Here is a 23,188-nt window from a genome sequence, read left to right as displayed (position 1 = left end):
GATAAAATAGTCTATAAAATGTCATCAATATCATGAAAGACAAAGAAAAGTTGGTAAAGTTTCCAGATTAAAGGAGAACAAAGATATGACAATTGAATGAAATAAAAGATTCTATATTGGATGCTCTTCCTTATCCCAAACCCCCAAATGGTCAAAAGTAATATTCTACAGACCAATGACAAAACTGGAAAATGGACTTAAGACTAATTTTATAAAATAAAAATTTTACTAAGTTCCAAGAAGTTTATTTGTTCAGATATTAAAATGTCACTTTAAAAATTAACATTTTAACCAAAATTGGTAATTTACATAAGCAGTAAAGCTATATATCCCTGAAATAAATAATTTTTATTTAGAATATTATACATGGGCATACATAAATAATATACCATGCTTGTCAAAACTACGGATCAGAATGTTTAAACTAACGAACAACTGCACTCATCTCACAGGCTAGTAAAAATTCTCAAAGCCAGGATTCAATAGTACAGGAACCAAGAACTTCCAGATGTTCAAACTAGATTTAGAAAAGGCAGAGGAACCAGAGATCAAATTGCCAACATCTGCTGGATCATCAAAAAAGCAACAGAGTTCCAGAAAAACATCTGCTGCTGCTGCTGCTGCTAAGTCTCTTCAGTTGCGTCTGACTCTGTGCGAACCCATAGATGGCAGCCCACCAGGCTCCCCCGTCCCTGGGATTCTCCAGGCAAGAACACTGGAGTGGGTTGCCATTTCCTTCTTCAATGCACAAAAGTGAAAAGTGAAAGTGAAGTCGCTCAGTTGTGTCTGCTGCTGCTTTATTGACTACACCAAAGCATTTGATTGGGTGGATCACAACATACTGTGGAAAATTTTTATAGAAATGGGAATATCAGACCATCGGACCTGCCTCCTGAGAAATCTGTATGCAGGTTAGGAAGCAACAGTTAGAACTAGACATGGAACAACAGACTGGTTCCAAATCAGGAAAGGAGTACGTAAAGGCTGTGTACTGTCACCCTGCTTACTGAACTTATATGCAGAGTACATCATGAGAAATGCCGGGCTGGATGAAGCACAAGCTAGAATCAAGATTGTAGGGTGAAATATCAATAACCTCAGATATGCAGATGGCACCACCCTTATGGCAGAAAGTGAAGAACTAAAGAGACTCTTGATGAAAGTGAGAGAGGTGAGTGAAAAAGTTGGCTTAAAACTCAACATTCAGAAAACTAAGATCATGGCATCCAGTCCAATCATTTCATGGCAAACAGATGGGGAAACAATGGAAACAGTGACAGACTTTATTTTTTGGGGCTCCAAAATCACAGCAGATGGTGACTGCAGCCATGAAATTAAAAAACGCTTGCTCCTTGGAAGAAAACGTATGATCAACCTAGACAGCATATTAAAAAGCAGAGATATTACTTTGCCAACAAAGGTCCATCTAGTCAAAGCTATGGTTTTTCCAGTAGTCATGTATGCATATGAGAGTTGGACTATAAAGAAAGTTGAGCGCCGAAGAATTGATGCTTTTGAACTGTGGTGTTGGAGAAGACTTGAGAGTCCCTTGCACTGCAAGGAGAACCAACCAGTCCGTCCTAAAGGAAATCAGTCCTGAATGTTCATTGAAAGGACTGATGCTGAAGCTGAAACTCCAATCCTTTGGCCACCTGATACAAAGAACTGACTCATTCGAAAAGACCTTGATGCTGGAAAAGGCTGAAGGAGGGAGGAGGAGGGGACGACAGAGGATGAGATGGTTGTATTGCATCACTGACTTGATAGACATGAGTTTGAGTAAGCTCTGGGAGTTGGTGATGGACAGGGAAGCCTGCCGTGCTGCAGTCAATGGAGTTGCAAAGAGTCGGACAGGACTGAGCAACAGAACTGAACTGATGGATCAGAATATATCCCAAACTCCAAAAAATTTTGATTACTAAAAACATAATTTACGAGGTGTTCTGACAATTATCTAATGACATACTTAACTTAGTTCATTATTTTATATTTATATATCTTAAAATCTAATTTCAAAATTATTTTTGCAACCACATTCAAGTATAAATCTATCAATTAAAATTATACCACTGGACACAGTACCAGATTCAAGCATATATCTAAATTTCTCTACCGTGGGAAAATAATCACAAAGGAAAGTCAAACATTAAATTTCTAAAATAGTTCCAAAGACAGAATATTTAATTTGTGATACTTCCATATATTGACCAGAATCACAGCTTATTTATTAAAATACACACTTACCAGAAAGTGCACCTACTTGAATAGATTATTTTAAACAATAAAAGTAATACCAGATTTCTCTTTTGACTCTAAACCATAAAGATAAAAGCCCAGTGTTACACAAAGACTGAATATCAGAACAAGACAAAAATTAAAAATTTCTGAGAGGTCATACAGTTTCATACAGTTTGAAAGTGAAAGGATTAATATTTTAACAACGAGAAAGGAGATAAAGAGAAACCTTATCTTACTCTGTTCAGTTTTGCTAAATGATTTACTATTAAATTTTGGCACCAATCTGAAGTACTTAAGTGTTTACAGCGCCAAATGCTTTACTTTATCAAAATATATATTGTACATTTGATATCTATTTTTTCAAGAGAGACAAATCTAATGTATCTAACAGCTCAATCTAAAAATACCAATTCAACATAACACCAATATTTTTATAAGAAGTTTGAGGTAGGCTGGGAAATGGTGTGTGTGTTTTGTTTGTTTTTTAATTTTTGCTGCACCAGGAGCTTTGTAGGATCTTAGTTCCCCTACTAGGGATCGAACCCACACTCCTTGCATTGGGATGTGCAGGGTTTAACCACTGGACTGCCAGGGAAGTCCCAGAAATATTGTGTTTGGAAGCACAATAATTTTTTGAAGGTGAAGAATAGCGGCAGTAATCCCTTCTCAAATACAAGTACATTTTCCATCATCTACTTGCATTTAAACTGCTACCAAGCATCAAAACAGACTTCAAGATTCATTCCCATTGCTTTCCTTACCTATTCTTCTTTAATAATCTAACTGAATGTATGTCTATTTTCATGACTAAGAATACGAATAAAAGCAAATACAAGAAGAGCAGATACTTTAAAAAAGTGAATAAATAAATATCTTAGTTAAAATGAGGAGATGCCAACTGCTTATTTTCCTTGGCAATCCCTGTATGTAACTGAGTTTAAATAAAACAAACTTTCTATTCTACTTAAGAAAAGGATACATTTCTTGGAAGATAATTCCACAACCAAAGAAATAAAAGAGCAATTTCAGTTGATAATCAGTTGAATATTGCAAAGTATCTACCTAAGGTACTTTCATAATTGAATTTGTAAAAACTAATACTCATTGTCAAGTATCTACAGATTTGTATAGTTTATCTGTCTGCCTTTCTTCAAAACACTATGGTCTGCAATTCTAATGTTTAAAACATTCTAATGTTTTAAACGTTAAAAACACACAGAAATTCAATTAACCATGTTTGGATCACAGTATTGTCATGAAGCTGCTAGCCTTTACCCTATAATTTTCAGTTATAGGTTATTAAACGAAAAAAATGAACCTTATTATTTAAAGTGATAATGATAAATAAGTAGACAAAAGTACTCATCCATTAAGATACTGTAAAGGACTAGTTACAATGTGATTTACCTGAATCATTTCGTAGATAAGATGACATGGCAGGGATGAGGCAGGACTGACTGAGAAGCTCTAGAAGTACAGAAGGAAGGGCATTACTGTTCTGTCCTCTACTCTCGTGAGATGACTGAGCTTCTCCATTTACAGCACCACTTGCAGGATTTATATAACTTGCAAGAACCTAAAAATAAAAATCCTTGGATTTAAAACTGAGTTTTAGCTTCACAAATTTAAAATCTCATATTTTATGTTAGATGTTCAATCTGAATATGAAGAGCATATATTTTCAACTTGATCAATGCTTCATAATACAGGTATTAAAAATGAGACTTTTTTCCTTTACATTTTCAAGAGGATATATTTCTCATGATGATGTACAGTGCTATGATCAGACATATAGAAGCAATCCACCTAAGAACATGAACTTAAAAGCTTAGTTGCAACTTGAAAGAACGCTGGAGTGGGTTGCCATTTCCTTCTCCAGTGCATGAAAGTGAAAAGTGAAAGTGAAGTCGCTCAGTCGTGTCCGACTCTTAGCGACCCCATGGACGGTAGCCTACCAGGCTCCTCTGTCCATGGGATTTTCCAGGCAAGAGTACTGGAGTGGGTTGCCATTTCCTTCTCCGATTTATTTATTTTACTAAGTAGGTTCAATTTATAGTTGAGGGTGATGGAATCTTATGCGTCTATATGAAAATAAGCTTATTCTAGAACTACAAAAATAATGCTCAAAGATTTAACTAATGCTCGGAAAAATAAAAAACAAAACCCTAATTTTAGTCAACTAGTTGATGCAGGAATAAAAGCTAATCTTTACAAACCTACTTTTCTCATTTCTGCATGAAAAACTTTATAAATTAGATCACCTTGCCCATTTCTAGAAAACACAACACAATGTGAGAAACAAGGGTGTATATAAATTTTTTAAAAAAAGAGAGAGTCCAGATATAGTGGTTTAGATGAGAAGCTGACAGGAAGAAAGCAGATGTGGTACACTCCTGTTATTGGACAACTTCGCCTTTGTCACCTTCCTCTCAGTGAAGAGGCTAAGAGGGAAGAATGCAGAGTTGCAAGCACCAAAGAGCAATCTTTATCTAGCATATTAAATGTACTGAGGGCAGGGAGAATGTTTTTTCATTTTAAAAATGAACTTTATTTTTCATTAAAATAAATGAAATGAAATTCATGAAAAAGTTCATAAAAAAATGAACTTTTATTTTTCATCCTCAGTAGCTGAGGATAAGGCCAATGTAACTTAAAAATCAACACAGACACACACAAAAAGATGAACTATTATCACTGACAATATCAACTTTACAACCATACCTGCAGGAGGCAGGTAACATGCTCCTCTTCCAGCCTCTGCTTGGTTAAGGCTTGCTCCACATCCCATCCAGAAGCTGTAGAGCCTGTTCCAAACCCAGTTCCTTTGGCCCAATAGAGCTGCTGTTCTTCTGTTGACGCAGGGTTATGAGAGCTTGATACCTGTGGCTTATAACAAAAAGAAAAGAATTATTACTATTTGCTTTTATTTATCCTCAAATTACCAGTAGAATTTTAAATAGTTTAGCTGCTATGGAAAATAGTTTGGCAATTCCTTAAAAAACTTAGCAAAGAATTACAGTAAGACCCAGCAATTCCACTCCTAGGTGTATATATATCCAAAGGGGGAAAAAAAAAACCAAACTGATATTCAAATATATTACACTAATGTTCATAGTAAGACCATTAATTCACAACAGTCAAAAAGTCAGCCCAAAAGCCCATCAATGGTTATACAGATAAACAAACTGTGGCATATATATACAATGGAATATTATTCAGCCATAACAGATAACTAAGTACTGATTCATGCTACATGGATGAGTCTCAAAAACAATATGCTAATTCAAAGCAGCAAGCAATGTTACAAAAGGTATGACTGTAACATATTGAATGATTCCATTTTTATGAAATATCCAGAGTACTTAAAGCAGAATGCAAAGTGGTAGTTATCAAGTTAGGGGGAGGGAGAAATGGGGAGCAAACGCTTATATTTAAGAATAAATACGAGAAATTTTTATCAGTATTTAAAATAATCTATCAGGAATAGATTGAGTAAAGCATCTAAGGGTCTAAAGAGTCAATGACTCAAAATTAAACAGAGAAAGCAGAGAAAGGAATAGAGAGACATGAGCCAGATCTTCTACGATGACTCTGTAATGGTTATCATATGTTTTCAATCATAGCAAGAAAGTCTGCTTCTATTTCTAGAAGGAGTACTTCTCAATTTCTTTTTTGTTCAGAATATGATGTGCAGAAAAATTTCTTTTGGGGATAGAGGACATATTAAAAACATGAATGTTGTAGAGAAATTAAAAAAAAAAAGACTGAGAACCACTGGTTTATTAATATAACCTCAAACTCAGTAAAGGTCAATTATGATTACTGTTGACTATAAAATTAATTCTGTAATAAGAATCCTCCTTTAAAGAATTTTCATTAAAATATTTGCATTTAAGTATTAATTTCAAGGGTACTTTGCAAGTATTTTAATAGGAACATTTTAACAAAGAATATTATGTACAAACAATACTTTCATAAATTGATCTGGAGAGTTGGATGAATCTATGACTGAATAATTCCATCTTTCACATGTTATAAAATAAACTGTTACCACTAGAATAATTAGGGTTATTGAAAAAAACAGCTATTTATTTTTTAAAAAAACATTTCTAAATGTAAAGTATAACATATTTACAGTAAGAACACAAAACAAGTATGTAAAGCTTAATGAACTGAAAACAACTTAACCATGAAGGTCAAGAATTAAACCACTGCATGCAAGGAACTGTCCTTGTTCCCTCATACCCACATTCCTCTACAAAACTAATTATAATCCTGATTTTTCTACTCATGACTTCCATTCTTTTCTTTATAACTTTACAACCTAAACACGAAACTCTAATCACTATAACTTATTTTTATTTTTAACATTATGTAAGTGGAATCATGATGCATATACTTCTTTATATCCAGCTTGTTAGCTGTGATTATAAAACTCATCAGTTCTGTTATATGTAGTTGGCTATAGCTGTTTGCTTTCATCACCTTCTAGTATTCTATTACATAATATATTACAGCTTATTTGCCCACTCTACTGTTTTTTACATTACTTATTGTATTAAATTCTGTTGTCTTTACAATTTTTACAAGTATGGTGGGACAATTTTGAAATCTTACACAGTGTGATTGATGTGTACTCAGTACTAAAGGTTTTCACTTGTAATTCTCTGGTAACTAAAGCAATAGATCAACTTTTCACATTTGCTGAATATTTACTTTGCCTCTTCTGGTGAAGTACCCATTCAAGCTTTCATCTGGTATTTTCTATCCCATTGTCAGCTTTTTCCTTCGGGAATTATTTTTAATAATTACACTTAATTATTTTTAATTGAAGGATAATTGCTTTACAATATTGTGTTGGTTTCTGTCAAACACCAATATGAATCAGCCGTAGATGTACATATGTCCCCTCCCTCTTAAACCTCTCTCCCACCTCCTTCCCCACGCCACTCTTCTAGGTTGTTATAGAAAATTGGTTTGAGTTCCTTTTGGAAATTTTGGAAGCTCTTTAAATATTCTGGATATAAGTCCTTTATCAGATATATACAAATATAGCCTCCCATTCTGTGGCTTGCCCTTTTACTCTCTTAAATTCTGGAATTGATCGATCATAAGGTATCTCTTACTTTTTTTGGTAAAACAGTATTGTTATATGTTGAACAATACTATATATATTTAGATTCACCATCCATTTAGAATTAACGTTTGCATTTAGAGCATAGTAGGGTCTAAAGATTTTTGTTCCATATGAATATTTAACTGACCCTATCACCATTTTGTTCCAGAGTCACCTCTGTCATAATATCAGAAAACCATATATGTAGATGTCTCTACTGTCTGCTGGGCTTCAATCTAACCTTCTGTAAATATCATAGCTTAACAGTAAGTTTCAAAATATGAGACTACTAGATATATTGTTCTTATTTGAAAATGTTCTGGCTATCCTTGACCCTTTGAGTTTCTGAATGAATTTTACAATCAGCTTGTCAATTTCCTCCAAAACAAACCTGGAGTTCCATCAAACTTAAAAATCAATTTGGTGGGACTTCCCTGGTCCAATGGTTAAGACTCCATGCTCCCAATGCAGGGGCAATGGGTCCTATCTCTAGTCAGGGAACTAAGATCCCACATGCTGTAAACTGAGCGAAAAAAAAAGAAAAAGAATCAATTTGGGAAGAAATACTAATGAAATGTTGTATTTTCTACTTCATGAGAGGTAAACACGGACAGAGACTTCAGTTTATTAAAGTCTAATTAATAAGTATCTGTTTACAAAGTTTTATATATTTTATGATGAGAGGTCTTACATATATTTTTCATATTTATTTCTAGATATTTCCTATTTTTGATGCTATTCTAAAGGACATCTTTAAAAAGCTCTTTTTATGTTTGTTGCTGGAATACAGAAATGACTTATTTTTATATATTGAAACTGGAAATTATATCCTCATTAAACTCACTTATGCCATTATTTATTTTTGGAATTTCTATAAATAACAATCAAATCATCTCAAGAGAATCAGGGTCACTTTTTCTTTCTTATTTTTCTTGTCTTATATACTGACTAGAACCTTACTGTACTGACTAGAACCTTCAAAAAGGAAAAGGGATCACAGTATAAATTCAGTGTATCCTGGTAAATGGAAAAGCTTTTTAAGCTATAACATCTTTTTTGTTTAAGTAGATGGATTAACTTAAGGCTTTCTGAAAGAGCCTAAGAAAGAAAAGAACAATTCATTTTATCCTCTTTTAAATAACCTTTTTGTTTATTTGTTTTAGGGGCAAAAAAAAAAAAAAATCAAAACAAAACAAACTGTGTTCCCCAGCCTCTGAAATACTAATTACTTCAGAAAAAACTATGCCTGTACTCCATGAATCTAACAATTTTTCATGATCTAAAGAAAAACTGAACCTACCTCTGTCTGATTGAGGCTAGAGTTTGGAACTCGTGGGGCATGGTGGCTCAGAGCAGACAGACAGACAAGAATGAGGTGGAGTGCCCCAATCTCCAAAGCCATCCTCCGAAGAAGCACACCATCATCAGTTGTCAAAGGCGTGGTGCTAAACAAGCTACGAAGGACATGGAAAGGAAGGGTTGGGAGCACATTGGCTGATGGAGATTGCAAGATATGACCTAGATTAAAAGAAGAGAACTCAAAATTAAAAAATATTTAAAACCACAATAATGAACAACACAGAAGCTCACAAATTTATAATGACAATATAAAATTTTATCATATTTATTAAAAAGCCACAAAAAATACCACAAATGAAATTAAATACTTAATATTTAATAAGTGTCCAAAAGACATCAAATATATAAACTCCAAAAGAAAGTTGAAATATACTCATATGATACTTGTTATAGACTATGTCAAAATTATTATAATCTAAAATTTTAAACTAAAAACTAAGAACTAAAAATGCAGCATTAAAGCTTCCTTACAAGAGTATGAAAGTCTTGCCCTGGAAGTAGTTTCAACCATGAATGCAAGAGTGAAAGAATTTCGTTTTGTTTGCAATAAAGTTTTCTACTATGTTCTAGCTACAGAGTGTTAAATGTAAAACAAAACAAACAAAAAAACACTTCTACATGAATGGCAGATGAAACAACCACCGCAAAAAGATATATCAAAATCATGCTTTTTAATAGACATTACTGTTTATTCACTAGAAATAGTTTGAAATGCCTTAAGACAATTCTTTTCCTTTTCAGTTTAGGGTTATACCTACTGTCTCATAGTAAGAGTCCTAAATTACCATGGTTCTTACACTCTAGATACTTAAAAAACTTAGCTCAAGCAATTAGAAATTTCTGATGTATTAAAATAAGTATACATAATTTATATCTGAAAATAAGCAACCAGGATGTATTTAGTACAGAGACACTGTAATTTAATAATAGTTATGAACACATTTAAAATTATGTCAACATTTTTGAAGAATTCCATCAATATGAAAACACACACAAAAAAGTACATACATAATACTTGATAGCTTCCAAGTTAAAGGATTCATGAATAAATTCATATAATTTTATTGGATTATATGTACTTTGTTGTACAGGGTTTAACACTGCATACTCTCTAAATAGTATGTGAAAGACATCACCTCTAATCAAAACCACGTGATTTTAAAATAACATGAAAAAAAATTCTGATTCTCAAATGTAATGGTCATTCCCTGAAGAACTAGAGGTAAACCAAATGAAAATATACTTGCCAGGCTACCACCCTATGATTTTTCTTTGTTTCCTGCTATTAACAAAACTGTCAGCCCAATGGAAATAACCATCATGGCTTTCTGTTATTATTCTCTAATATCATTATATTATAAAATAGATTATTATTACATTTTCTTCATTCTGTTCTCCTTCATCTAAATATTTTTACCAGATTGACAGAAAAATTCTTTAAAAAGATTCTCATCACATCACTACATCACTTAACATATTTTAAATAAATCTTAATTGTTTGTTATTCAGAATAAAATCCGAAGGTCTTAAGAAGACCTTCTTAAGGTCTTTTCCATGATCTGTTATCAATAACAGCTTTTTAAATGAGTTCTCTGTGCTGCTTTATGCAAATTTTATCTCCCTCTCATATAACATGAGCACATAAACACTGCTCAAAGCAGTCCTTCTTTCTGAAATAACCATTCTCAGTCTACAACTGATGATTTCCTTCAAGGGCCCACTAAAAACTATAATGCTGTTTTATTCATAAGAAAATAATCTCACACTTGTAAGTCTCCATAATACTGTACTTCTCTCAAGGCTTTTATAACTTGTTAAGTCTATATGTGTATAGACATTCCTCATTGCTATTACTGTAGCACATTAGCTACTTGATGGCAGGATCTAAATATCTCCTTCATCTTTAAATGCCTCCAAAGATGACCAGCAATTTTGTAAGCACAACTGAATTAATTTCACACAACCCACCTACATCAAATTTTATTAGTAACACTCAACACTTACTTCCTTCTCCATCATCTGTAACTCCCAAAACCAAGCGAAGAAGGCACTGGGCGTGTTTTCTCTCTTTCAGTAGCACTTCAGCATAACCCGGAAGCCGAAGAAATAATCCAAAAGCAGCCAAAGAATGGGCAGGTATGGGAGACATGGTCTGTACTGCTGACTTGATAGGTGGAGGTTCGGCCGCAATGGTTTCTGGCGCTTCATAAACTAATTCCCCTGATTGTTCAATAGTCACCCATTCAAACTGATCACTATCCTTTGGTTTTTCCTGAGTGGTAGATGTTACAACCGGAGCACTCACCTAAAGTAAAAACAATTTTGTTTGGCTATCTGTATGTTTCAACATCAGGTTCAAAGTAAAGGCATGAATTCAAATGATCTCTTTAAAATATAAGAATATAAAAATCAATTAAGTATGTATAGCTGAATCACTTTGGTGTACACCTGAAACTATCAACTAAACTCAAATTTGAAATAAAAAAATGTTTTTAAATCAATAAAAGGACATGTTTTTAAAAATGAGTTACAGGATACCATAAGTTGTGCCAAGTATTTCTACCCTAAAAGTTACTATTTTCTCCTTTGTAATTAGTTAAGTATCTATAGACAGAGTTTTTGAGACTACATAAATTCCTTGTTTCCAACTCAACTTTGATCATTAGAGTTAGCATTTATATAATGTTTGGAAGAAATAACAATTACAGTAGCTGCCAAATGGTGTTTTCTTTCTTTCATGAATTCTACATTTATTGGTTGGCAGTGAACTGTACACAAAAACATTTCCTTCTTCTTCATCTATTTATTCATTCATTTATTAATTTAATTGTTAATTAATTCTAAAGTTACTCTGCAAGTAATAATCTGTTACTATCATTTTATCTCATGACCAAGTAGAATCAGGCTTGGTCAGTGGAACCCTCTTAAAGCAGACTTCTGTATCTACGCTCAACTTTTATATTCTCTGCCCGAATCCTAGAATTTTTCCAAGGGGCACTGATTTCTTTTAGTGGAAATGATACTTTACAAAGCAGACATGGGACACAGGTATGTGCACACTGCCCAAGGCAGTCTGACTCCATGCTCTATAAGCAAACAAATCTAGGGAAAACATGTATAGACACATATATATGTGACCGAGCTTCCCAGGTGGCTCATGGGTGAAGAATTTGCCTGCAATGCAGGAGACACAGGAGACATGGGGCATGGCAACCACTCCAGTATTCTTGCCTGGAGAATCCCATGGACAGGTGAGCCTGGTGGGCTACAGTCCATAGGGTCGGAAGGAGTTGGACATGACTGAAGCAACTGAACATCAAGTCAAGACATACATATATACGACTACATATATAGATAAGTTTTCTAGCCTGAACTTTTCTATGTGTCATGGTCATGAAAAACAAAGATAATGTAGTTGTTACAGGTTAAAGGAGACTAAAGAGACAACTAAATGCAATATATCAATATGATCCTGAATTGAATCTATGACCACAATCTTCCTCAAACCATGCCAAAGAAAGTGATTTTTTTTCTTTTCCTTCTTCAGAACATTAGTGGGGCAACTGGCAAAATGTGAGTAAGAGCTGTTCACTGACTTATTTTATTGTTAACCACAGGTAATATTTTCTTCTTTCTTTCCATGTCTGTCTGTTTTTTAATTATACATCATACATTATTGACAAGTTTACTTTTATAATTAAGAGTTTAGTTTTATTTTAGAAAATGGTCAAATTACTAGTGGGTCAGTTTTATATTAAAAAATGCTTTAGTTTTGTATTAGAAAACAGTTAAATTACTTGTGGGTCAATCTTAAACTCATGGAGCTTTTATAAATTTATTAAAGTCTATTGTAGTTTTACCATTATTTTTCAAGTGAGTCTCTGATTACCGGGATGTCATCTATACTCTTTAATGTGTGACTCATTTGAAATTTCAATAGAAAAGCTGAAGATTTTTACCTCTAACTTGGAAGGAATAGAATTACAAATTCTGTCTCTTTTATGCTGGACAGACACTGACATGTCTGGACAGTTTGTTCAGCCTTCCAGTTTTCTCTCACGAACCCTAAGTATTCAGGAGCCAGCTGTAGTTGTGCAAAACTTCCCGTGCAGAATTTGGAGTACCCCATCTATGAGTCCCTTCTTCCTGAATTTCCCCTCTTTTAATCTCCAGCCAGAATGGAAGAACCAAACTCCTCTATAGCTTTTGCATGAGTTCTATCATCTCACCCCACTGAGACTGAGGAGTAGTCTCAGAAGATTAATCTCACCCAATGTGGTTTTATTCTCTTCATGTTTAAATCCTCTCCAACAGGTGCCTACTTTTGGTCACTCTCAAGAGCCTTTAAACAATTGCTTTCTCTTGTTTCTTTTCTTTTAAAGATAGTCTGTGCAGACTTAATATATAAGGAGAGTTCATCATAAACCGACTATTCTATATTATTAATTTACCTTTTATGGAAAGAGTAGTGGTGGTTGAGGAAAATGTCCAAAATCTTCTTCATTGGGTATAAAATTCTAGGATGGCAGATTTTTTTTTTTTTTACATTTCAAAGAAGTAATTCCCTGGCTCCAAAGGTGTCTGATGAAAGGTTACTTGCCAGAATTATTGTTACTGTTTTGAAAGAAATGGGTTTACTGCTTTTTGGCTGGTTTTAAACTTTTCTCTTGTTTTTAAGTAGTTTATCATAGATGTTCTTAGGCATGAATATCCTACTTGGGGTGTAGAGGGCTTCTTGAATTTCGGATTGAGGTTTTTTTATCAGTTTTGGAAAATTTTCTTCCTTTCAGTATTGTTTCTGTCCTTGTTTCAATTCACTCTTTTTCTATGACCATAAATACACATTAGAATTTTTCACTTCTAGCTACATGTCCATATAGCTGTCATGTTCTTTTCATTCCTTACACATTCTGTGCTTCAGTCTGGATTATTTCTTTTGACATAGCTTCTCTACTAATATTTTGTAATCTTTTAAGTGTTTAATCTATTGAAAAGCCCATCTAACAGTTCCTTATATGAAATATTAGACATTTTCCAACCCATTCTATAAGACAGTATTGCCCTGATGCCAAAACAAGATATGCTATGCTAAGTCACTTCAGTCGTGTCCGACTCTGTGCGACCCCATAGAGAGCAGCCCACCAGGCTCCCCCATCCCTGGGATTCTCCAGGCAAGAACACTGGAGTGGGTTGCCATTTCCTTCTCCAATGCATGAAAGTGAAGAGTGAAAGTGGAGTCGCTCAGTCGTGTCCGACTCTTAGCGACGCCATGGATTGCAGCCTAACAGGCTCCTCCGTCCATGGGATTTTCCAAGCAAGAGTACTGGAGTGGGGTGCCATTGCCTTCTCCGAAAACAAGATAAAAACATCATAAAAAGAGTACACACCAAAATCTGTATTCATTTTCTATATGTTTTGCTGTAACACATCACCACAAACTTACTGACTTAAAACAACACAAATTTATTATCTGAAAGATTTAAAGGTCAGAAATCTAAGAATCTTATGGAGCTGGAATCAAAGCTTTGGATCCTAAGTATCCGATGCTCTTTCTGGAGGCTCTCGGGGAGTGTCAGTTCCTTGTGTTTTCCATCTACTAGAGACCATTCAAGCAAAGGAGAAAAGGAAAGATACAAGCATCTGAATGCAGAGTTCCAAAGAATATCAAGGAGAGATAAGAAAGCCTTCCTCAGTGACCAATGCAAAGAATTAGAGGAAAACAACAGAATGGGAAAGACTACAGATCTCTTCAAGAAAATTATAGAGATACCAAGGGAACATTTCATGCAAAGATGGGCTCGATAAAGGACAGAAATGATATGGACCTAACAGAAGCAGAAGATATTAAGAAGAGGTGGCAAGAATACACAGACGAACTCTACAAAAAGATCTTCACGACCAAGATAATCACGATAGTGCGATCACTCACCTAGAGCCAGATATCCTGGAATGTGAAGTCAAGTGGGTCTCAGGAAGCATCACTACAAACAAAGCTAGTGGAGGTGATGGAATTCCAGTTGAGCTATTTCAAATCCTGAAAGATGATGCTGTGAAAGTGCTGCACTCAATATGCCAGCAAATTAGGAAAACTCAGCAGTGGCCACAGGACTAGAAAAGGTCAGTTTTCATTGCAATCTCAAAGAAAGGCAAGGCCAAAGAATGCTCAATCTACCACACAATTGCACTCATCTCACGTTAGTAAAGTAATGCTCAAAATTCTCCAAGCCAGGCTTCAGCAATACGTGAACCGTGAACTTCCAGATGTTCAAGCTGGTTTTAGAAAAGGCAGAGGAACCAGAGATCAAATTGCCAACATCTGCTGGATCATGGAAAAAGCAAGAGAGTTCCAGAAAAACATCTATTTCTGCTTTATTGACTATGCCAAAGCCTTTGACTGTGTGGATCACAATAAACTGTGGAAAATTCTGAAAGAGATGGCAATACCAGACCACCTGACCTGCCTCTTGAGAAACCTCAGGAAGCAGGTTTCTTAAGCAACAGTCAGGAAGCAACAGTTAGAACTGGACGTGGAACAACAGACTGGTTCCAAATAGGAAAAGGAATATGTCAAGGCTGTAATATTGTCATCCTGCTTATTTAACTTATATGCAGAGTACATCATGAGAAATACTGGGCTGGAAGAAGCACAAGCTGGAATCAAGATTCCTGGGAGAAATATCAATAACCTCAGATATGCAGAAGATACCACCTTTACGGCAGAAAGTGAAGAGGAACTAAAAAGCCTCTTGATGAAAGTGAAAGAGGAGAGTGAAAAAGTTGGCTTAAAGCTCAACATTCAGAAAACGAAGATCATGGCATCCGGTCCCATCACTTCATGGGAAATAGATGGGGAAACGGTGGAAACAGTGTCAGACTTTATTTTGGGGGGCTCCAAAATCACTGTAGATGGTGATTGCAGCCATGGAGTTAAAGACACTTACTCTTTGGAAGGAAAGTTATGACCAACCTAGATAGCATATTCAAAAGCAGAGACATTACTTTGCCAACAAAGGTCCGTCTAGTCAAGGGTATGGTTTTTCCAGTAGTCGTGTATGGATGTGAGAGTTGGGACTGTGAAGAAAGCTGAGCGCCAAAGAATTGATGCTTTTGAACTGTGGTGTTGGAAAAGACTCTTGAGAGTCCCTTGGACTGCAAGGAGATCCAACCAGTCCATTCTAAAGGAGATCAGTCCTGAGTGTTCTTTGGAAGGAACGATGCTAAAGCTGAAACTCCGATACTTGGGCCACTTCATGCAGAGTTGACTCATTGGAAAAGACTCTGATGCTGGGAGGTACTGGGGGCAGGAGGAGAAGGGGACGACAGAGGATCAGATGGCTGGATGGCATCACCGACTTGATGGATGTGAGTTTGAGTGAACTCCGGGAGTTGGAGATGGACAGGGAGGCCTGGTGTGCTGCGATTCATGGAGTCCCACAGAGTCGGACACGACTGAGCGACTGAACTGAAACTGAGAGACCATTCATATTCCTTGGCTTTCAGCTGCTTCATTTGAACCTCTGCTTTCATCATCACATCTCCCTCTTTTACTATGCTAGCACTGTCACACAATTTTCTTCATTCCTGGCTCAGGGTTAGATGACTGAGGGGATCCATGACTGATCTCTTCACAAAGCTCTGTATGTGACTGACTATACTGCTGCTGCTGCTCCTAAGTCGCTTCAGTCGTGTCGGACTCTGTGCCACCCCACAGACGGCAGCCCACCAGACTCTAGGAAAGAACAATGGAGTGGGTTACCATTTCCTTCTCCAATGCATGAAAGTGAAAAGTGAAAGTGAAGTTGCTCAGTTGTGTCCGACTCTTTGCGACCCCATGGACTGTAGCCTGCCAGGCTCCTCCGTCCATGGGATTTTCCAGGCAAGAGTACTGGAGTGGGTTGCTATTGTGCCTTGATTTATCTGAGGCACCAGTAAACACTGAAAGCCACATCCTTGGCTTTCTCTCCAGAGCATGCTTTTCTGATAGCGTATCTCTAATTTTAGCATCTTCTCTCAATTTATCTTTTTCCTCTCACATTTTACTATTAGTACCAAGAAGAAAACAGGTAATTTCACACTTAGGTTGGAAATTCAGCTGAATATCCAAGTTCATCACTTACAAGTCCTGCTTTTCACATACAGGACACAAACATGCTAAGATTTCTATCACTAAAAGACATGGAGTCTCCTTTCCTCCAGTTTCCAATAACATTTTCCTCATTTCCTACTAAACTACACCACTAGTACTTTTAACATCCATATTTATACCAACAATCTGCTTAACCCAATTTAGGTATTCTCTATGACACTTTCCTTGTGGCTCAGATGGTAAAACATCTGCCTACAATGCAGGAGACCAGGGTTCAATCACTGGGTTGGGAAGATCTCCTGGAGAGGGAAATGGCAATCCACTCCAGCACTCTTGCCTGGAAAATCCCATGGACGGAGGAGCCTGGCAGGCTACAGTCCATGGGGTCGCAAAGAGTCGGACACGACTGAGCGACTTCACTTCACTTCACTATGATATATAGGTTCTCTCTATCATGATCCTCATTTTCTTCTGGGCTCTCACTGGACAAGGCTTTACCATGCATATTTCTACTAATCGTCTGTTCAAGGCAATTTATATCATGCTCCTCAAAATTCTTCCATGACAAATATTCAATTCTAAAGTCACTTTCACTCTTTTGGCTATTTATTATAGCAGTACTTGGTCTCCAATCACTGTAATGAACCATACTGAATACTGAACTAGGAAAGTCATTTTCACTGAGCAACAATAATCCTGAGAATGTTGGAGTTTTTTCCATTTCAAACTTTTAGCTATATCATTACAATTTTTAAAAAGCAATGAAATTTTACTCATATTTTTCTGTGACAGTCATCTTATATCCTGATTATATTAAAAAATAAAAATACCATAAGTTCTTTGAATAGAAGTAATAACCATTTATCTAAATAGGTATTATTGTGGGTTTAACTGTATCCTCCCAAAGATATGCTCAAGTCCTAACCCCCAGCACCTGTGAATGTGAACTTATTTGAAAACAGGGTCTTTGCAGATGTAATCAATTAACAGATGAGGTCATACTGGCTTAGGGTGGACCTCAAATCCAATGAACAGTGTTTTTATAAGGGGCAGGAGATACAGATAAAGAAAAGGAAGACAGCCATGTAAAAATGCAGGCAGAACTGGAGTGCTGTAGTTAGAGGGCAATGAATGCCCTTGTTATGCTATGCTAAGTCACTTCAGTTGTGTCCGACTCTGTGTGACCCCAGAGACAGGAGCCCACCAGGCTTCCCCGTCCCTGGGATTCTCCAGGCAAGAACACTGGAGTGGGTTGCCATTTCCTTCTCCAATGCATGAAAGTGAAAAGAGAAAGTGAAGTCTCTCAGTCATGTCCGACTCTTATCGACCCCATGGACTGCAGCCTACCAGGCTCCTCTGTCCATGGGATTTGCCAGGCAAGAGTACTGGAGTGGGGTGCCATTGCCTTCTCCATGAATGCCCTTAACTGTCAGCAATAATCAGAAACTAAGAAGAGGTAAGGAAGGATTCTCCCCTAGAGCCTTCAACATGAGCATGGCTCTGGTGACACCTTGATTTCAGACTTACAGCCTGCTGACCTGTAAGAAAATTAAATTTCTGTTGTTTTAAGCCACCCGGTTTGTGGTACTTTGTTATAGCAGCCCTAGGAAACTAATACATACATAAACTTGTACACACACACACAAAGTAGATAAAATTACAGAGAATAATTTCCCTACCTCAATCAACAAAAATAAAGAACGTCCTATTTACAACTCTCCATGCATCACACACTTCCTTCATTTAATAAAAGGACATTTAAAGTACACCCCTCAATGACAGTAACATTAACAGACAGGGGAAGAAGTTAAAGTTTTAAAAATGACTTAAATAGAAATGGCACTTAAAAAGAAATAAAAGTGAAGCAAAAAGACATAGACATAGTGTATTTGGGTAGAAGTATATACTATTATCTCACTCCCCTATTTTCTAGTAGTATCTACAATTAGGGGCTTCCTTGGTGGCTCAGAGGTTAAAGCGTCTGCCTGGAATGTGGGAGACCCGGGTTCAATCCCTGGGTCGGGAAGATCCCCTGGAGAAGGAAATTGCAACCCACTCCAGTACTCGTGCCTGGAGAATCCCATGGATGGAGAAGCCTGGTAGGCTAAAGTCCATGGGGTCCCAAAGAGTTGGACACAACTGAGCGACTTCACTTTCACTTTCATCTATAATTAATATCACATCTTAAGTAGCATAAAAATAAAAACACTATTGTGATGACCCTGGCAAATGTGCTTGGTTTACATTGCATCCTAAAGGAAATCAAAAAAAATAAATAAATAAATAAAGGAAATCAGTCCTGAATATTCATTGGAAGGACTGATATTAAAGCTGAAACTATAATACTTTGGCTACCTTATGTGAAGAACTGACTCATCTGAAAAGACCCTGATGCTGAGAAAGATTGAGGGCAGGAGGAGAAGGGGATGACAGAGGATGAGATGGTTGTCGGATGGTATCACCGACTCAATGGACATGAGTTTGGGTAGATTTCAGGAGTTGGTGATGGACAGGTAGGCCTGGTGTGCTGCAGCCCACGGCATGGCAAAGAGTCGGACACAACTGAGCGACTGAACTGAATTCTTAGAAAGCTCCATATAGGCTGAGCTTTGAAAGATTTATACAATACTCAAAGATTTTAAGGGAAAGGGTACTTCCAAAGGTTAAGTTAAACCTAAACAAAAAAACAGGTCTTTGCCGTGAATAATTAATTGGGAATCTTATCTTACCTGTTGAATTACTTCTGGATATAGCATGGGTAATCTTTCTGCAATAAGAGCCAGTCCACCCATTCCTGCAAAAACTTGTAATGGTGACTGAATGGGACAGGTTTCAAGTAAAGATTCATCCAATATCCCATCCATACATTCATCACTTGGAGTGAGAGCCTCATCATCGGGACAACTACCAAGTAAATCTCCATGATCTAGAAGAATAATTGCAAATAACAGCTAAAAGAGAGGATCTATTTTTATAATACTTAATCATTTACAAAGCAGATGCTATTGCCATCTCTCTATTCAACAAAAGGGCATAATTATCCTGCTATTCAGATTTAGTTATTTTAAAGCTAGATGCTACAAAAATATTTAAATAACTTCTGATGTTGCTCCCTATAGTTGTTTCACTACGTGGTCTAGTCAGGATCAGCATCATTTTGAGAGCTTTTGAAATGCAGACTCTCAGGTCGTACTCTGGACCTACTGAATAGGAGGCTGCAATTTTATAATGTCCTGTAGGGGATTTGCAAGCACACTGAAGTCTGAGAAGTACTATTCTTTAGGGCAAATAAGTAAAACATCAGAGACTTCAGAAAATATTAATGTATGTGCCTGTTATGCTCTAAAAGTATTCACTTAGGAAAAACTGAATAGTGACAAAAAATTTTCTTACTGAAAACTGAAAATTATACCATATTGATTAAATCTGAATCACTCACAGAGGAAAACCAAAAGCTTATGTTCACATACAACCAGATCCTATGAACATTAAAAGAGACAAATTATCCTGCTGAAAATTTGGGCAAAGGAAATGTATTAAAATTTATTAAAGAGCACAAAGGGCTAATAATTAAAAACTGAACTTTAATCAAGGGAAAAATTGAAGATAAATAAGATACCATATCCCACACTATGAAAATCATTGCTTAAATAGCATTTATAGTAGTGAAATACTAGAATGAGAATGCTTCAACAACTGTGAAACAGATAAATTGTTACATCCATATAAAAATAGGAAGTAAAAATGCACATTTAGAAATATTTCATTGAATATATAAAAATAAAAAGGTAAGAAACTGTATGATCCCACTTTTGAGAAAAAAAATGCTTATGAGCACAAAATATCACTCAGTATAAATTATCAGTAAATTGGAAATTCTAAATGGGGCCCACACTTTGATTATAAAATTATGAACAATTAACATGGCTCATTCAGAAATATTTTTTAAAAATTAGGAAGTCCCTGGCAGTCCAGTGGTTAGGACTCCATGCTTTCACTGCTGAGAGCCAGAGTTCAATCTATGGTCGGGGAACTAAGATTCAACAAACTGAATGGTGTAGCCAAAGGGGGAAAAAAAATTAAAGCATATGGGCCCATAAAAAATAAAGTGATGCTACACAAGGAATTAACATTAATTTCCAACAGAAATAATGGCAATTTTCTATATTCACAAATAGTCATAAAGAAAAAAAAGTATCTCAAGCTGATGTAATAAAATGTACATTAAGTAATCAGCTACAGAAATCCCTGCCTGCTCAGATTACAGACTGTAACTTAAAAGAAGTATCGTACACGTACCTTTTTCAGGGTGCAGTCTTTTAAAAGAATCTGTTTTTGACAGACTTGGGTCTGTGATAACTCTGGATCCCAATTTAACAGTCAGATCTATTGAACGGTAACCTTGAGGAAGTTTTCGGTCATATAGCAGAGTTAAAAGTTGAGCAAGCGTCATTTCAGCTGGCAATGGCTGGCCTAAAAATGACATAACTAAGTTAAAACTGGAATCCAAGAGGGAGATGTTTACTTGATTCAATTTATTCAATCACTTAATGCTTTTACTAAATTACAGGTTAAGAGTTTGATTCTGACACCAATTTCAAAACAATATAAAAACAGCCAACAGAAAGTTTATAAAACTCAAATCTGTTTCTGACAAGTGTAAACAATAATGTCTATACAAAGTGATGGACAGGGAGGCCTGGCATGCTGCAGTCCATGGGGTTGCAAAGAGTCAGACACCACTAAGCTACTGAATTGAACTGAACTGAAACAAAGTGTTAATTAGTTACTAACCAAATCCCACTAAGATCTTCTGAGCATTGGTGAACAGAGAGAAAAAAAATTTCCATAAATCTGGAGTTGGCAAATCTTTTCCGAAAAGGCTAGATAATAAATATTTTAAGCTACAGAGGTCATACGGTCTCTGCTCCAACTACTACCTCTACTGTAGCATGAAAATAACTATGGGCAATACATAAATGAATGGGCATAGCTGCACTCCTATGTAAAGATATTTTTAAATTATTTATTTCAACTGGAGGATAATTTCTTTACAATACTGTGGTGGCTTTTGCCATAAATCACCCATGGGTGCACATGAGTCCCCCCGTCCTGAACCCCCTCCCGACCTCCCTCCCCACCCCATCCTTTTGGGTTGTCCCAGAGCACCAGCTTTGAGTGCCCTGCTTCATGCATCAAACTTATACTGGTCATCTATTTTACATATGGTGATATACATGTTTCAATGCTATTCTTTCAAATCATCCCACCCTCTCCTTCTCCCATATAGCCCTAAAGTCTGTTCTTTACATCTTTGTCTCTTTTGCTGTCTTGTATATAGAATGGGTATAGCTGTATTCCTATGAAAATGTTTTTATAAAAAGAAACATCCAGTCTACCTGGCATACTTTACTGACCTCTGTAGAAATCAACAATGTCTAAAGCTAAGAAGTAAAATCCAAAGTTAGTTGGCAATTTGATTATAATGATACAGCACACACATGCAGATAAAATGGCTATTACCTCAACAAAAGGAAAATATACTGGTCAAAGAATATGATTCAGGAAGAGAGGAAGCTTAACTATCAGGGCTACATCTAAGAATTCCACTGCTAGAACTAGTTCTTTAAAATTAACCTCATGCTATGTCCTGTATAACTTGTTATGAATTAACTAAACATTAATTTTACTGATCATTTTATAGCACATTCATAACAAAATTTAAGAAGCTAGTGCAAAACTGCAACACTATAATGTTTAAAAAGGGTATCAAATAAGTTACTTTCTTTTTATTCTCACTTTTCTTGGAGAGATCTGTACGTATAAAAGTCTCACCAAATTATTTATCTCATCAACAGCATCTGATTAAACATGATTTTGGTTATGACACGTGATTTACTCATTTGTAAGATTACTAAAATTTTTGATATGCTTTATCATTGTGAACATTACCAGCTAAGAGTTTGTGGAACAGGTGAAACACAGGGACCGTAATTATCTTGCTGGCAGCGTCTGCTCCTGAGGAGGCACTTCCTGTTTTATCAGGCATTGTCCTCCCCCTCCTGGATGGTGGGCGAGGTGGCGTAGATGACACAGCACGTTTAGATTGGGACTTCAGCCCTAAAACAAACAAACAAAAACCTTACATAGCCAACACACTCATGAAGTAAAAGTGCATTTCCACAATATATTACTAAAGCACCAGGAACACCAAAAGACTCAAGTATTTCTTTTCCTGTAGTATCTAATCTCTTGATCCTATTTGTATTTGATCCTATTTGTCATTTATTATACTTCATGAATAACTGGACATGATTTAGCAACTAAACCACCACAATGAATAACTGGATGCATGTGTAACTATTTTTCAAGAAAGTATAAATTAATTC

The 23,188-nt window shown here is 36.0% G+C and overlaps 1 protein-coding gene across 9 annotated transcripts in view; it reads right to left on the bottom strand.

Annotated features, from left to right (window-relative positions):
• Window positions 1–23,188, bottom strand: part of BIRC6 (baculoviral IAP repeat containing 6) — a 213,632-nt gene that overhangs the window by 50,531 nt on the left and 139,913 nt on the right. For all 9 annotated transcript variants that reach the window (XR_003037059.2, XM_024998841.2, XM_024998843.2 and 6 more), the window contains 7 exon segments: window positions 22,752–22,919; window positions 21,099–21,272; window positions 19,529–19,725; window positions 10,718–11,018; window positions 8,655–8,872; window positions 4,960–5,124; window positions 3,646–3,814 (listed from right to left, as the gene is read on the bottom strand). Coding sequence is in view for 8 of the 9 variants with exons in the window: in XM_024998841.2 (XP_024854609.1) it covers window positions 3,646–3,814; window positions 4,960–5,124; window positions 8,655–8,872; window positions 10,718–11,018; window positions 19,529–19,725; window positions 21,099–21,272; window positions 22,752–22,919 (1,392 nt within the window). In the remaining variant the exon portion in view is untranslated.

Source organism: Bos taurus, chromosome 11 (assembly GCF_002263795.3).
Source record: "Bos taurus isolate L1 Dominette 01449 registration number 42190680 breed Hereford chromosome 11, ARS-UCD2.0, whole genome shotgun sequence".
Taxonomy (NCBI): Eukaryota; Metazoa; Chordata; class Mammalia; order Artiodactyla; family Bovidae; genus Bos; species Bos taurus.
This window is presented reverse-complemented; position numbering and strand designations above follow the sequence as displayed.